This window comes from Sus scrofa, chromosome 9 (genome assembly GCF_000003025.6).
Source record: "Sus scrofa isolate TJ Tabasco breed Duroc chromosome 9, Sscrofa11.1, whole genome shotgun sequence".
Taxonomy (NCBI): domain Eukaryota; kingdom Metazoa; phylum Chordata; class Mammalia; order Artiodactyla; family Suidae; genus Sus; species Sus scrofa.
In genome coordinates, this window is record NC_010451.4 from 102,484,960 (window position 1) to 102,499,527 (window position 14,568).

General features: G+C 36.7%; 1 protein-coding gene and 1 long non-coding RNA gene across 8 annotated transcripts in view; one reads left to right on the forward strand and one right to left on the reverse strand.

Annotated features, from left to right (window-relative positions):
* The window catches only part of LOC102167692, a 120,896-nt gene that overhangs the window by 50,434 nt on the left and 55,894 nt on the right, over positions 1-14,568 (forward strand). The window contains exon 4 of one of the 3 annotated variants that reach the window (XR_002347075.1): positions 7,428-13,330. The exons of 1 other annotated variant lie outside the window; for it this stretch is intronic. This is a non-coding gene — a long non-coding RNA (uncharacterized LOC102167692). Of the gene's footprint in view, positions 1-2,183; positions 2,696-7,427; positions 13,331-14,568 lie in introns of those variants that run through there. One more of the 3 variants, XR_002347077.1, reaches the window with a different exon arrangement.
* Positions 1-14,568, reverse strand: part of PTPN12 (protein tyrosine phosphatase, non-receptor type 12) — an 83,056-nt gene that overhangs the window by 4,046 nt on the left and 64,442 nt on the right. For 3 of the 5 annotated variants that reach the window (XM_021102556.1, XM_021102554.1, XM_021102553.1), the window contains exons 13-16: positions 7,108-8,090; positions 2,909-2,986; positions 1,620-1,687; positions 608-635 (exon numbers count right to left, since the gene is read on the reverse strand). In XM_021102556.1, coding sequence (XP_020958215.1) covers positions 608-635; positions 1,620-1,687; positions 2,909-2,986; positions 7,108-8,090 — 1,157 coding nt within the window. The remainder of the gene's footprint in view (positions 1-607; positions 636-1,619; positions 1,688-2,908; positions 2,987-7,107; positions 8,091-14,568) is intronic. The other 2 variants (XM_021102557.1, XM_021102555.1) reach the window with 1 other exon arrangement.

Below are 14,568 nucleotides of genomic sequence, written 5' to 3' on the forward strand. Positions count from 1 at the left end.
CATTTATTCAAATCACTGTCAGATCTACATTCTAAGTGTTTTATAAATAACAAATAAAATATAAGAAAATACTGTTAAAATATTTTCTTTCCCAATCAGCCTGTTAACTACTGATAACAAATGCAGTTACCTCCCAGAACAAATTAATATCTGGTATAATAATTAACTTGGAAGAATTATACTAGTTAATTCAGGTTCTAGAAGAGCTGCCCTATGTATTTGCGATACAAAAATAACCAAGTGGGAGTTCCTACTGTGGCTCAATGGTAATAAACTCAACTAGCATGAAGACATGGGTTCAATCCCTGGCATTGTTCAATGGGTTAAGGATCGGGCATTGCCATGAGCTGTGGTGTAGGTTGCAGACGTGGCTCAAATTCCGCAATTCTATGGTGTAGGCCGGCAGCTACAGCTTTGATTTGACCCCTAGCTTGGGAACTTCCATATGCCACTGGTCCAGTCTTAAAAAGCAAAAAAAAAAAAAAAAAAGAGAGAGAGAGAAAAGAAATAGAGAAAAAAAAAGTAAATAGCATACACTATGAGACATGCTATCTTGTGGAAATTAATCTATATAATTGATAGCAAAAAGGGACACAATCCAACTTACATGTTTCACTTCCAGAGGTTATCAAGCCCTATAAGGAAGACATTTAATAGTTATTACAATATATCTCTTTCATGTACAAATAATAGAAAATCTGGTCTGTTATGAGTATATATGCCAATAAATCAAGATCTATTAGGAAACTCTGTCAATAGAAAAGAAAATTATGGTGTTTTCAATTAGGGTTAAAATTTTTAAAGTTACAGTGTTTATACTGCTAGAATAGGGGAATTCCTTTCTCCTTCTGGGTAAAAACTGAAAATGCAGGAGTTACTACATAAAGGAACACACAGACAACTGCATTTTGCCAGCCCTCTACTATATTCATCAAATTAGGACATCACTGATTCTAAGACACAGCATCATTATTAGGTTACCAATACTTTATATACCAATTAAAGTCTATCACCATGTTTTAAAATTAATTGTAAGATATACCCTAATTTCAAAGACAATAAAATGAGGGAAATATGAAAAATATCAACGGTGATGAAAAACGACATTTCCCGTGGCCAAAATATTTAGCTATTAAAATATTTCCTGAATGTGAAAGGACGCCTCATGTGACCAGAAAAATCAAAGGGAAAGACTGTATATCTAGTGTTATAATGGTAGTGTTATAATGGAAAGAATAAAATTTAGGGAAGTTCTATACCCTGAAAATAGTAATTCCTATTCCATTCATACCTCCAAAATGACTTGGAACAAGTCATAATTTACAAACTTTAAAAGCAGCTTGGGGAAAATAGCACTCTTAAGTGATCGTTATAGTAGATCATGATGTCCTTTAAAATTTTTTTAGATCTCACATTTTATATAGGCTTTTCACTTGAAATTGTAGCATAAGAAATATTAACCAAAAATTGTATTTCTCTTGAAATAAAATGTCTTAGAGTTGTAAAAAATTATATCTAATAGTCTTAAGGAAACAATTATTATAATAAACACTGTAAGATAAATTAACTGAAGAACAAAAGTACTGAGCTATAGCTGTTCCATTCTCAAATGGACTCACTTCAGGTTTTTTTTGTTCAGACTCTTCCTGATTTTGAAGTTCACTCCACTCAGATCTTACAGGTGTATCTGAGAAAAATGAAATCTTAAAATTAACATCTTTATATAAAAAGATTATATATGTATTACTGAGTCACTTTTTTGCACAGCAGAAATTGGCACAACATTGTAAATCAACTCTAATTTTAAAAAGCTGATTTAAAAAATCTTTAATTCTAGAAATTTCTTGCATTAAGATAATATACAAAAACAGATCCTAGAGGTTTTATGAAACTATCACTTTCATTCAAAATTATATAGTTTCTAATAACTGAAAATCCATTTAAGTTTCCTTCCTTGGAATTTAAAAAATTTAGTTTATTACAAGAGCACTGAAATCTACAGATATGACAAACTTAGACTTATTTATTTAGTATTAGTGAAGTATACAGCTTCACTGTTTTTAACGTTTTTAAAAAGCAGTTAAAATTAGTAAAATATTGGGAAAATGCAACTCAGATAAGAGTACTTCCACTGAGCATGAGACACTAAATGTATTAAAACTGGTTCTGTACTCTTTTTCCAGGTGGAAAGGAGGAGAAATATATTATCAATACTCTGCAATATGATCACTTTCTCCCAACTTTCACTGATACTCTTGTGGCCTTAAGTATCCCTCAGTTAACATTAACTGAGCAATTCCCGTCTACAACTGAATTTAAATGTTGACTTACCTAAACCAGCACCAAGTGAAGCAATTAATATCTTTTCATAAATAAGTGCTAGTTTTAATGAATGAGAAGAGAATAAACTGTTCTAACTGCATTTAACTGAATTACAATATTTAATGTAAGTGTAGTTATTTTAGCAGTCTTAGCAAATAAAATACCATATTAAAATATTTTTCATACAAGGAATCAAGAACACGTGTCAATTTCAAAACTGTGCAGCTCAACAGCAACTTGATTCAAATCAGCCTTATTTTTTTTCAGAGTTTTTTGTTTTTGTTTTTTGTTTTTGCTTTTTTAGAGCCACACCCATGGCATATGGAGGTTCCCAGGCTAGGGGTTGAATTAGAACTGTAGCCACTGGCCTACACCGAGGCCACAGGCAATGCAGGATCCGAGCCATGTCTTCAACCTACACCACAGCTCACAGCAACACCGTCTCCTTAACCCACTGAGCAAGGCCAGGGATCAAACCCACATCCTCATGGATACCAGTTGGATTTGTTTCCACTGAGCCACAGCGGGAACTCCCCAGAGTTTATCATTAGAGTATGGAGTATGTAAAATCAGAAGAGACACTCACTATGTTCACTTGCTAATACAAAAGATTCAGGAGTTCTTTCAGGTAGGGGAGGAGGCGAATCTTCACTAACATCAACATCTATATTAAATAAATAAAATTTAGACAAATTATGAACTTGTTAAAACATTAATCATTTTTAAATGAACTTATCTAAACAAAATAATAGAGCTTTTTGACATTCTTAAAAATTACTGCCACAAGTATCTGAGAACCAGATTTTTAAAATGCAAGAAATAAACAAGATATCCTTACCACTCAACTTATCAAGAATCATGATGTTTACCGAGAAAGGAATGAACTCCACTTACTGTTGCACAGAGAAAGTGACTCTCCCATGACTTTCCTGATACCCTGCAGGCATTAATCACTTCCTCTTAGTCTGAGGCATATTCAGCAGAGAAGCCAACAGGCAAGTGCCTTCTCTACTGGGCTTGTTGATGATGATTTGAGTCCACAAGGGAAAGCTTTGGTCATTTGATATGTCAGTGTTTCCCAAACTATCAACTGCTTAACTCCTTTTATGAGTTTTGCCAAAATAGACTGTATGTCCTATTTTAAAAAATTCCACTTTTTAAACTAACATATTTAAAGTGTGCTAATTATTTTTCTAATACAGTAAAAATACAGCCATTACTTTTTTTCAAATGTTCATTTATTTATTGCCTAAAATCTTGGAAACAGTGTCAAAAATGACCATACTTTGAGAATACTGACTGGAGCTATTAAATACTTCTCACTAATAAGAACAAAATTAGCTCTGGAAAAGATAATGCATTAAGTAAGCCTCATCAGTTAGCCTTGTTATGGCATAAAGTGTATAAAGAGTATCAGATAATCTGAAGTTTCATTGGAGGTAGAAAAAGAAAATATGAGGATACAATTCTGTGGGTGGACTCAGCTTAGAGAGGATGGGGCAAGGAAATGAAGATGTGAGGATCCTATATTATTTTGTCTGGGTCTAAACAACTGTTCTCTTAAAAATATGAACAATCTTGCCATGATACTTTGCTGTTTCACCACAGAGGCTACACGCTAAAAAAAAGATAGGAAATCAAGTAAAGCCCTTTGAGTTTTCAGCAAGCACAAGCCAGTTGTGATTGCTCTTGTCCCTCCTACATTTATTCAGCAAAAGACACAAGAAAATACAACCTCTGGGTCCTGCTGAGAAGAGTTCCAGTCCAATACTTTATATATATTTAAATATATAATATATATTATTATATTTACACAATAATATATATGTAAAACTACTATGAGTACTGGAATTCTCTCTTGCATGTAAAGTTAAGCCACTAAAGAAGTATCTTTCTTATCCAGTAGTAACAGTCTGAGCACGCATCCTATTTCCCCTTGCCCTTTTGTTACTAGCAGCTCACAGTGAAGAAATGGCTGTTGGAAGGAAGGGATGCATAATCTTGGCATTGTGGTGCCATTTCATAATGAAGTGGACAAATCAGGAAGGATAGGCTTGTTTGTTTAAGTATCTTTTGGAAACTCTATACCTCTTCTGTTAGAACAGTCCTCACTCTTAAAGAGTCTTCACTCTATTTTCTAACTGTAACCTTTACTTTTCAACTGCACATTTCTCCCTAGATCTTTGGTCTCCCTTTCATGTGTTATAAACTTCTATCGTAGAGGTTACCCAACCAGAGACCTCACATTTTACATAGGCTTTGGTAAATCATACACTTTATGGGTGCATAATGTAGCCAAGCTTGAGAAATCTTTAAAGAGGCCTGAGTCTATTAAAAGTCAGAATTCAGGAGTTCCCGTCGTGGCGCAGTGGTTAACGAATCCAACTAGGAACCATGAGGTTACAGGTTCGGTCCCTGCCCTTGCTCAGTGGGTTAACGATCCGGGTTGCCGTGAGCTGTGGTGTAGGTTGCAGACGCGGCTGTGGCTCTGGCGTAGGCCGGTGGCTACAGCTCCGATTCGACCCCTAGCCTGGGAACCTCCATATGCCGCAGGGGCAGCCCAAGAAATAGCAAAAAGACAAAAAAAAAAAAAAAAAAAGTTAGAATTCAGGGCCAGGATTTTTTTTTAGGCAGTAACATATGCAAAAGGTTGTTTCAGGCATCAAAACAGAATTATCCTGCAATAAATTCTAAAACAAACAAGCAAACAATAATTAAATCCTTGTGCCAATGGTTCATCTATAAGGTAAATAATTAATAACATTAAAAACGGGACTGCTTCTAGCTATGTTGCAACAAAGAACACTTACACAGGAAAATATTCTGTTAATACCAAACTCATTTACCATAGTTAGGGTAGGAGGAAAACAAATCAGAAATCACATTTATAGCTACCTGTGCTTTGAAGTACAAATAAAATGGAGAGAAGTGAAATGAGCTGGTATACAGTAGAGGGCTTTCAACTATTCCTATACAGTATGCCATATTTTATAGGAACTCTTTCTATTATCAGCAGAACACTGGTCATATGGCAGTAAATTTTTTTTTTTGTCTTTTTAGGGCCACACCCTCAGCATGTGAAGATTCCCAGGCTAGAGGTCTAATCAGAGCTGTAGCCTCTGGCCTACACCACAGCTCACGGCAAGGCCGGATCCTTAACCCACTGAGCAAGGCCAGGGGTCGAACCTGCAACCTCATGGTTTCTAATTGGATTTGTTTCTGCTGCACCACAATGGGAACTCCTGAGAGTAAATTTTAATGAGTTTATCAAATCATACATCCTTTCTGGACTTACCAAATTCTATTTCCAGTAACAGTTTAAATACATATATTTTCTAGGTACAAAACACATGCCTGATAGGCGGAAAAAAAATAATAAATAAAAAGGCCCCAAATGAAAACTTCTTATCCACACATTTTCTAGTATAATTATAATATGGCAGTTATTTTTCAAACTCTGATGTCAAGGAAGAAAACAACATTAAATAACTTCATATTATGCCAAACTGGTAAAGAATTTTCTGAAGACCCTTCAAATAAAACAGTAGAATCAAGAGCACAGAGGAGAATCCTGTAAATTTAAGAAACTAGGTTAGACTCTCATTTACTCTATCACATATGTTCTTAAGATAAAAAAAATAAAGTACGTGTGAGCTGAAGAAACTAAAGAGGCCACAGTATGGATGGTACTGGGTCAGAAATGGAAAAAGTGATCTTTCAAATTTACAGTACTTATTTTGCATGCATATTATAAATAGCAGTCTGTATGTGTCACAACCAACGTTCACTGACAAGTAAAAGACCAATGATAATCAATCAGTAAGTAGCTTTCATGTTTATGTATTTGCTCAACTTTATGGTCTAAGATGGCGGCCATGATAATTTTTAGCAGACTAAAGAGTTTCAAGAACCAATAATATATCTTGGGAACTTGGGGCATGCATTATCTTGAAATGCTTAGACTACTTAAAGAAGAGAGTGATTAACTAAATATTAGTAGCACTGCTGATTAGATATGGAAATATCCCACTTACTACTGACTGAATTAAACCTCCCATATTCTGCTGAGTAGTTGCCATGTTGCTCCTTGGTTAAATTCAGAGTTGAAAGGAGTCTTATTTGTAAGCATTTGTGAAGAGAATTTTTAAAAGTTATTTTGTAGTTGGAAGATCATATAAAATATAACATACATGGGTAAAATTAAATGGCCAATCAAGCCATTTTACAGTATTAGTGTCATAGTCACTTTTTTTTTTTTGTCTTTTTGCCTTTTTTAGGGCCACACCTGCAGCATATGGAGGTTCCCAGGTTAGGGGTCTAATCAGAGCTGTAGCCACCAGCCTATACCACAGTTCATGGCAACGCCAGATCCTTAACCCTCTGAGCAAGGCCAGGGATCGAACCTGCAACTTCACGGTTCCTAGGTGGATTCATTAACCGCTGAGCCACCACGGGAACTCCTGTGTCATAGTCACTTTAAGTAATTCTGTCTTCCCTAAATAATTTCTAATTATTCAGTCATATAAATTTTTGACCCATATAAATACTAAGAGCTATAAGAGAGAATTTTCAGTTATGATAATTGAAATATTTTGAAAACACCAAAATTGATCTAGTAATGTAATGTGATCAAACTAAGGTAACAAAACTTACTTAAAAAATAGTATTGAAAATAATGACATCCTGCTGTAGGTTCTAGAGTAAGGTATGAAATAAAACATAACTTCTTAGAACAGTGACTGGCACATAGTAAAAATATTTGTGTTAGATACTATTAATTATTACCTTTTTCAGCACCTGAATGTATTGTTCCTGCTATATCATGTCTAGCAATGGACATTGGTAATACTTTCCTTGTAGAAATGTTTTCAGTACTAGCGGCAGCAGAAACTGTGGCACTTGCTGTTGAAACACTGGTTTTATTCTTGGTCACAGCACCATCAGAGTTCCTTTCATCTGAGTCCGAGTCATCAGAGTGAAGAGGATTAGTAAAACTGAGGGGTGCTCTGAATAGAGGGGAACTGTTTTGATGATCTGAGAGATCACGGGTTTCAACTTGTGTTGTAGGACTTGGCGTTAAACTCACAGTTTTCTTTGTTTGACAGTGGGTATCTGAGGATTTGCCTTCAGATGAATCAGGCATAGGTGGAGTATTTTCAGGTCCATGCAATGACCATGTTACACGTCCTTTCTCATCAAGAGGCAAGCGGTCTGGCCTTGGAGGTGTGTCTGAATTCTTCTGTAATTCTTCCGGTAAAATAACTGGAGCTTTATTCGACTGTGTTGCACTGCAGTCCACACAAGAATTCTGGGAAATATCATCAACTTTTAGATCCCTTGAACTCAATTCCTGTGACTTAGAGATTTTATCGGTAATACAAGGTGAAGCCGAAGCTGATTTAATTTTAATTGCATGTCCCCTATTCAAGAGTGTGTTCCCATCAAAGCTTTTTGGTCCCTCTTGGAGAGGGACCTTCTTAATCTCAAAACTTAAATTGCGCTCCAATTTTTTATCTATCTGTTCAACAGCTGATTCGTTTTTTGCTGTAAGTTCTGTTGATTTATTATAGTTTCTGTTGAGGTCTGTTGAATGTTGTTCTGATGAAACCATGTGCAACACTGGCTTTGGATGATATCTGTCATTGTCCTGCCACACAGTAGTGACTGTTGGAAAAGCTGAAGGGGGAGAAGGTGTCAAGATTGGTGGAACTGGGTGAGGTTCCGGAGGCTGCAGTATCTCCTCCTTAGCATCTCCTTCTACAAGGCAACTGAAAAACATTAAGAAAAGGGTACTGTGAGAATGTTCATCCTTTGGAGTTCCTGTTGTGGCTCAGTGGAAATGAATCCAAATAGGAACCATGAGGTTGAGGGTTCGATCCCTGGCCTCGCTCAGTGGGTTAAGGATCTGGCATTGCCGTGAGCTGTGGTGTAGGTTGCAGACGCAGCTTGGATCCTGCATTGCTGTGGTTATGGCATATGCTGGCAGCTACAGCTCCGATTGGCCCCCTAGCCTGGGAACCTCCATATGCCACAGGTGTGGCCCTAAAGAGCAAAAACAAACAAACAAACATCCTTAAAAAAAAAATAAGTTCATAAGTAACAGTTATGTAGCTGAGCCTCTTATATATTACAAGTCAGTAAAGTCTGTGGTTATGAATAAAAAATTAAAATTTGCCAAACTGGGAGTTCCCGTCGTGGCGCAGTGGTTAACGAATCCGACTAGGAACCATGAGGTTGCGGGTTCGATCCCTGCCCTTGTTCAGTGGGTTAATGATCCGGCGTTGCCATGAGCTGTGGTGTAGGTTGCAGATGTGGCTCAGATCCCACATTGCTGTGGCTCTGGGGTAGGCTGGCAGCTACAGCTCCGATTGGACCCCTAGCCTGGGAACCTCCATATGCTGCGGGAGCGGCCCAAGAAAAGGCAAAAAGACGAAAAGACAAAAAAAAAAAATTTGCCAAACTAAGAAAATTTAATGTTTAAAAAGGTAGTAATTTCATTGTTTACACTAATTTAAAATGTCAAATAATACAAGGATTCTTACTGAAAAAAACAGCAATTCCCTCCCACAGCCTTCCAGTTACCCTGAGACATCAAATTTCAACTTTTTAAAAAGAGCTGCTTCTAAGATTTACCTCCATATTTCAAAATGCATAAATTATTGTTACTTGATCTTTCCATTTCACACATACTGTAGCAACTTCTTACTATATAAATGTCTTCTCCATCTTCCCAATACTGTTACTATGGATAGGTTAATTTTTTTTTTTTTTTAATCACTATTTTAGGGCTGCACCAGTGGCAAATGGAGGCTCCCAGGCTAGGGCTTGAATTGGAGCTATAGCTGCTGGCCACAGCCACAGCCAGAGCAACATGGGATCTGAGCTGTGTTGGTGACCTACACCACAGCTCACAACAACTCCAGATCCTTAACCCACTGAACAAGGCCAGCTGGCCACAGCCACAGTCAGAGCAACGTGGGATCCGAGCTGTGTTGGTGACCTACACCAGAGTTCACAACAACTCCAGATCCTTAACCCACTGAACGAGGCCAGGCATCAAATCTGCATTGTCATGGATCCTAGTGGGATTTGTTAACTTCTGAGCCACAGAGGGAACTCCCATTTATTTATTTATTTATTTATTTATTTATTTATTTATTTATTTTTGGTCTTTTTGCCATTTCTTGGGCTGCTCCCACAACATATGGAGGTTCCCAGGCTAGGGGTCTAATCGGAGCTGCAGCTGCCAGCCTACGCCAGAGCCACAGCAACGCGGGATCCGAACCGTGTCTACAACCTACACCACAGCTCACGGCAACGCCGGATTGTTAACCCACTGAGCAAGGGCAGGGACCGAACCTGTAACCTCATGGTTCCTAGTCGGATTTGTTAACCACTGTGCCACAACAGGAACTCCCCTTTTATTTTTTTTAAGGGCTGTACCTGCAGCATAAGGAAGTTCCCAGGTTAAGGGTCAAATAAAAGGTGCAGCTGCCAGCCTACAACATAGCCACAACACCACCAGATCTGAGCTGCATCTGTGACCTATGCCACAGCTCACAGCAACATCAGATCCTTAACCCACTGAGCGAGGCCAGGGGTCAAACCTGCATCCTCATGGATACTAGTTGGGTTCTTAACCCACTGATCCACAACAACATCTCCTATTTTTTCTTATGTAACTCTTGTTTTTCCTTAATAATTGCCTTTGGTTTCCAATGTATCATCAGTAGTTCAGCCCTTATTCAAACTCTATATCTCCTCTTAATGGATCAACCATACCAGGTAATTATTAATACCACAGAATCCTCTTAGAAACCTGAGCCACCCACTCCAATGTGGACCACTGCTCCCAAGGCCACAACAGAGTTGACATTCTCTCCTGTGTCAGACTCTCCTGTTTCCCAGGTCCCATATTCCTTTTTCCAGGTACACATGCTTGCCTTAGTGGGTTATATATCCTCCAGTTGCTTCTTAAGAACTATACATAGGAAACTGGGAGTTCCCTGGTGGCCTAGTGGTTAAGGATTTGTCATTGTCACTGCTATGGCTCAGGTTTGATCTCAAAATTTTGCATGCTACAGGCACCGCCAAAAAAAACAAAAAACATAGAAACAAATTTCTTGAGGCCTATTTAATTATATTTTCAAGGATACTGACTTTTGGAAAAGGTACATAATTATAGATTAGAAATAATTTTCCTTCAGAATTTTATAATCATGATTCTTGTTCCTTAGAATGTGAGCTGTTTTCTCCTCTCGGAGCTTTTAGGTTCTTTTGCTTACTTTTAGGTTCTTTTTTGTTCTACAATCTCATCATTTAACATTTCCTAATCCATTATAAACTGAGAACTTTCTAAATAGAAATTGTTACTAAATGTCTGATAATTCCCAATTCTGTTTATTTTAAAAGAATGGAATATTTTAAATGTCTGGAAGATGTGTATGTCAATGTAAGGGAGAGAGCTTGTGGCATAGTCTCACTGCTTGGTGACTACAACCATCAATAATAGATGTCCTCTCTTGGGACTGGTTAGCTTTTCAAGACAGGGATTCTGTGTCCCACCAGAAGTGGCTACCAGTATAACCGAAACAAGGGGTGATAGCAATGGAGCTGGAGGATCCCACACATTCCTGCTTTTAGTAAGACACCAACAACCCCATCATCAGTTGGACTTGATATCCTAAATCCAGAGACTTTCAGGTTCAGCCACTCCAGAGTAATCCTTCCTACTGTGTACCCAGGTGTAGCAGAAGATGTCATCTGTCTGTTCAATTTGAAGGAAGGAATCTGGGTTTCTAAACACTTTTATAGAGACATTCAAGTACTTGTTTTCAGTCCCATCCTATACATCAGCCTTGAGGGGAACCTCCAATTTCTGCATCTTTCTGAAGGTTCTTTGGAGAGGATCGTCATCTTCTTATTAGCTTCCCCTGCCTACAGGAAAGCAAGTTTTAGCTTCCTCTGTACTGTTAAGTCCCTTTTCATTGATCAGTATGCTCTCCACTTTCCAAAATTTTGTCAAAATCTCATTTGCTGCCATCTTCTCTTTAATTTCCTGGGTTTTAATCTTTTTATTTTGCTGTTTTGTTTTTTAATCATATATTTTTATATTCCTCTACTGTAATTTTAGGAAATTTAAAGAGGGACCAAAGTTATGTGTTTAAACTGCCTATTTAACCAACAATCTTTTAAATGTTTTCAGAAGCAGTAATCTGTATATGATGTTGATACATACATAGTAAATAAATTCTTGGCTACTCACATTTTAAAAATAGCTTTATTGAGGTATAGTTGATATATAAAAACCTGCACAAACAATAATGACTTAATAAATGACCCTTTTCTTTTTCCGTATTTAATATATGTTCACTACTTTAATACCAAGTTTTCTTTGATATTTTTGCCTCTTTATTCTTACAAATAAACTTTATATTATCAAGTTCAGAGCAGACTCCTTTGGAAATTTTAATGTGAACTGCATCAAATTTCTAAAGAACTGGTATTTTCTTTTCTTTTTTGGCGACACCTGTGGTATGTGGAAGTTCCCAGGCCAGGGATCGAACCCAAGCCACAATGGTGACAATGCTGATTTTTTTAACTGCTAACCACCAGGGAATTCCCAAGAACTAATATTTTAAATACAATTGAAAAAAGCTAAACTACATTTAACTTTTCCAACCAAGAACAATTATTTTTCACTAATCCAAATAAAAACATTTCTCCTTAAGGTTATTTCCAGGTATTTTATATTTTGAAAGGGCTATCTTTTAAAATCTTTTCTCCTATTTGGCTGGTCTACAGGACCATTTTCTACTTTTATTCAAGCACTTTGCTCCTCTTTCTTATAAATTAAACATTTTAAGGCAATATATTTGGGTTTAATGTAATTATTTTTAAATCAACAAAAGGAAAATGTTTCAAAAAAGAACCAAAGATTTTGTTTTTAAACAGAAAAAAAAAACAGTTAAGTAGAATAATAGCTGCTTTATATGATATTGATTTCTCCCAATGCCCAATTTTCTACTGCCATTTTCCCAGAGTCCTTTGTCACTAGAATCCCATCACATCCTGTGCTTGATCAGAGTTCCCAAATGTCTCAAACTCTTGTTTTGGCTCCAGAAATGCCCACCTATCCAGGCTATTCTAAGAGTCACAGATGAAAGTCTAGTTCATTCTCTAAAGCAACCCTTAACAGAAGTAGAAAAATATTCATGTATTTCTGCCAGATAGAAAACCCTCTCCTTTTATGGCCTCTGTAACACCACTGTTTCCTGGTTTATGTTTATGCCTGCATTGTTCTTTTCATTCATGCCCAAATCTTTTATATCAGCTATACACAGAATCCTCAATAAATCTTTACCTTCAACCTAGATATCCAAACATCTAAAACAGAACCACTTTCTGTCTTCCTCCCAATCTTATTCCAATTTAAATTTGTTGGAATTGAGAGGCATTGGAAGCATCAAGTATATTGTCACTGTCTCTGAAATATTTAGAAATTAAGAAAAATTTACTAAGGCATCCTTTCGTATCTTTGTCGTAATCTGTTTATAGAAATAATTAACAAACTATACTTCCAGAATCCTGGTGTTAGTGAAAAAAAACCAAGAATTGTATTAGTTTAATAACATATATACTGAAAACAGAAAATGAAATCTCCTATTCAAAATATACAATATGATTTCTATAAGTATTTATAAGTCAGAATCATGTGACTAGTTAAACCAAATATAGCAAACATATGCCTTCCTCTCCAGATCCTTCTACAGTAACTCAATAAATATACTCTTATTTGCTCACGGCAGTCATATTGGAAAAGTATACTGTTTTTATGACTCTAATGTCTTACAATTTTTATTTTCAGTTAACCAGGTATTCTTTGTGGAACACAGTGAAATTCTGCCATTTCACTCCATTGCATGAATAATAAAAATGACCTAAGATGTAATATAAAAACATGTAAAGATTTGAGCACAAAATAAAATTTTGGCATAAGATGAATGAACATTTTTCATTTAATACTCATTTATTACTTTTTTTTTATATATTTACTTATTTTTTTTGGCTTTTAAGGGCCACACCTGCAGCATATGGAGATTCCCAGGCTAGGGGTCGAATCGGAGCTACAGCTGCCGGCCTACACCGCAGCCACAGCAACCTCAGATCCCAGCTGCATCTGTGACCTACACCCCAGCTCACAGCAATGCCAGATCCTTAACCCACTGAGTGAGGCCAGGGATCGAACCCGAAACCACATGGTTCCTAGTCGGATTCGTTTCCACTGCACCACAACAGGAACTCCCTCATTTACTACTTTTTAAATTATGTTTTTGTTTATTGAAGAATAACAGAAGCCAAACTTTTAAAGAGGTATATGAGAAAGGTTTAAAATTCAGAATATTCTACTCCTATTTTTCCTTCAAAATTAGGAAGAGGCCACCACTGTTTGCTGTTGGAGGTAGACAACCATGTAAACCACAAATATCAATGTACACTTTGAGAACTTTTACATTACCTCAATTTCAAAACCAAATTAAAAGATATTAGGGGAGCAAAAATGCCCCAGTTTTTCTTTAAGGCCATTACAGTTCTTTTAGGACTCTGCAGAACTCACATGAGATCAGAAAAGTTGGAGAACTGCAGTTTAGAGATTTTTAACTGGCTGCCTTCCACAGTAAATACCAAAATGGAAATCAAACAGGAAAGAACTATTGGCAAGTGTTAGCGGGCAGTTAACATCCTAAGCATTTAAACACCGAGACCTAAACCTATCTATATAGGCTTCCTGATTTCCTTAGAGAAGCAGGCAGAGGCACTCCAGAGGCCTTAGTTATTGAGGAAATTGTAAGCTTTTCCATTTGTAAAAAAGGGATGATCTCATTAAGGTACACCAACTCCATGCCAAGACACAACCACAGTCACCTCACCCAACTTTATTCAACTTCTATCAAACTTTTAAAGGAAAAAAAAATTGGTGAATCCTATACAAAGGAAGTCCTACTTTAAGGGTCAGTATGTTTGGGCAGTTCTATGTTCAAGAAAAGACACTTCGGTGTAAGCCATTTTAACAGTTTTATTACTATGGATCTTCTACTATGTCTCCTTTTAAAAATAATTCAGTCACTCAATCTTAATTCCATATTGTAAGGGGAAAATCAGCATTTAGTGAAAAACAAGTATGTGCCAGGTCCTGTACATAGCATTTTCACATACTTAATTTCATTCAATCCTTAGTATAATACT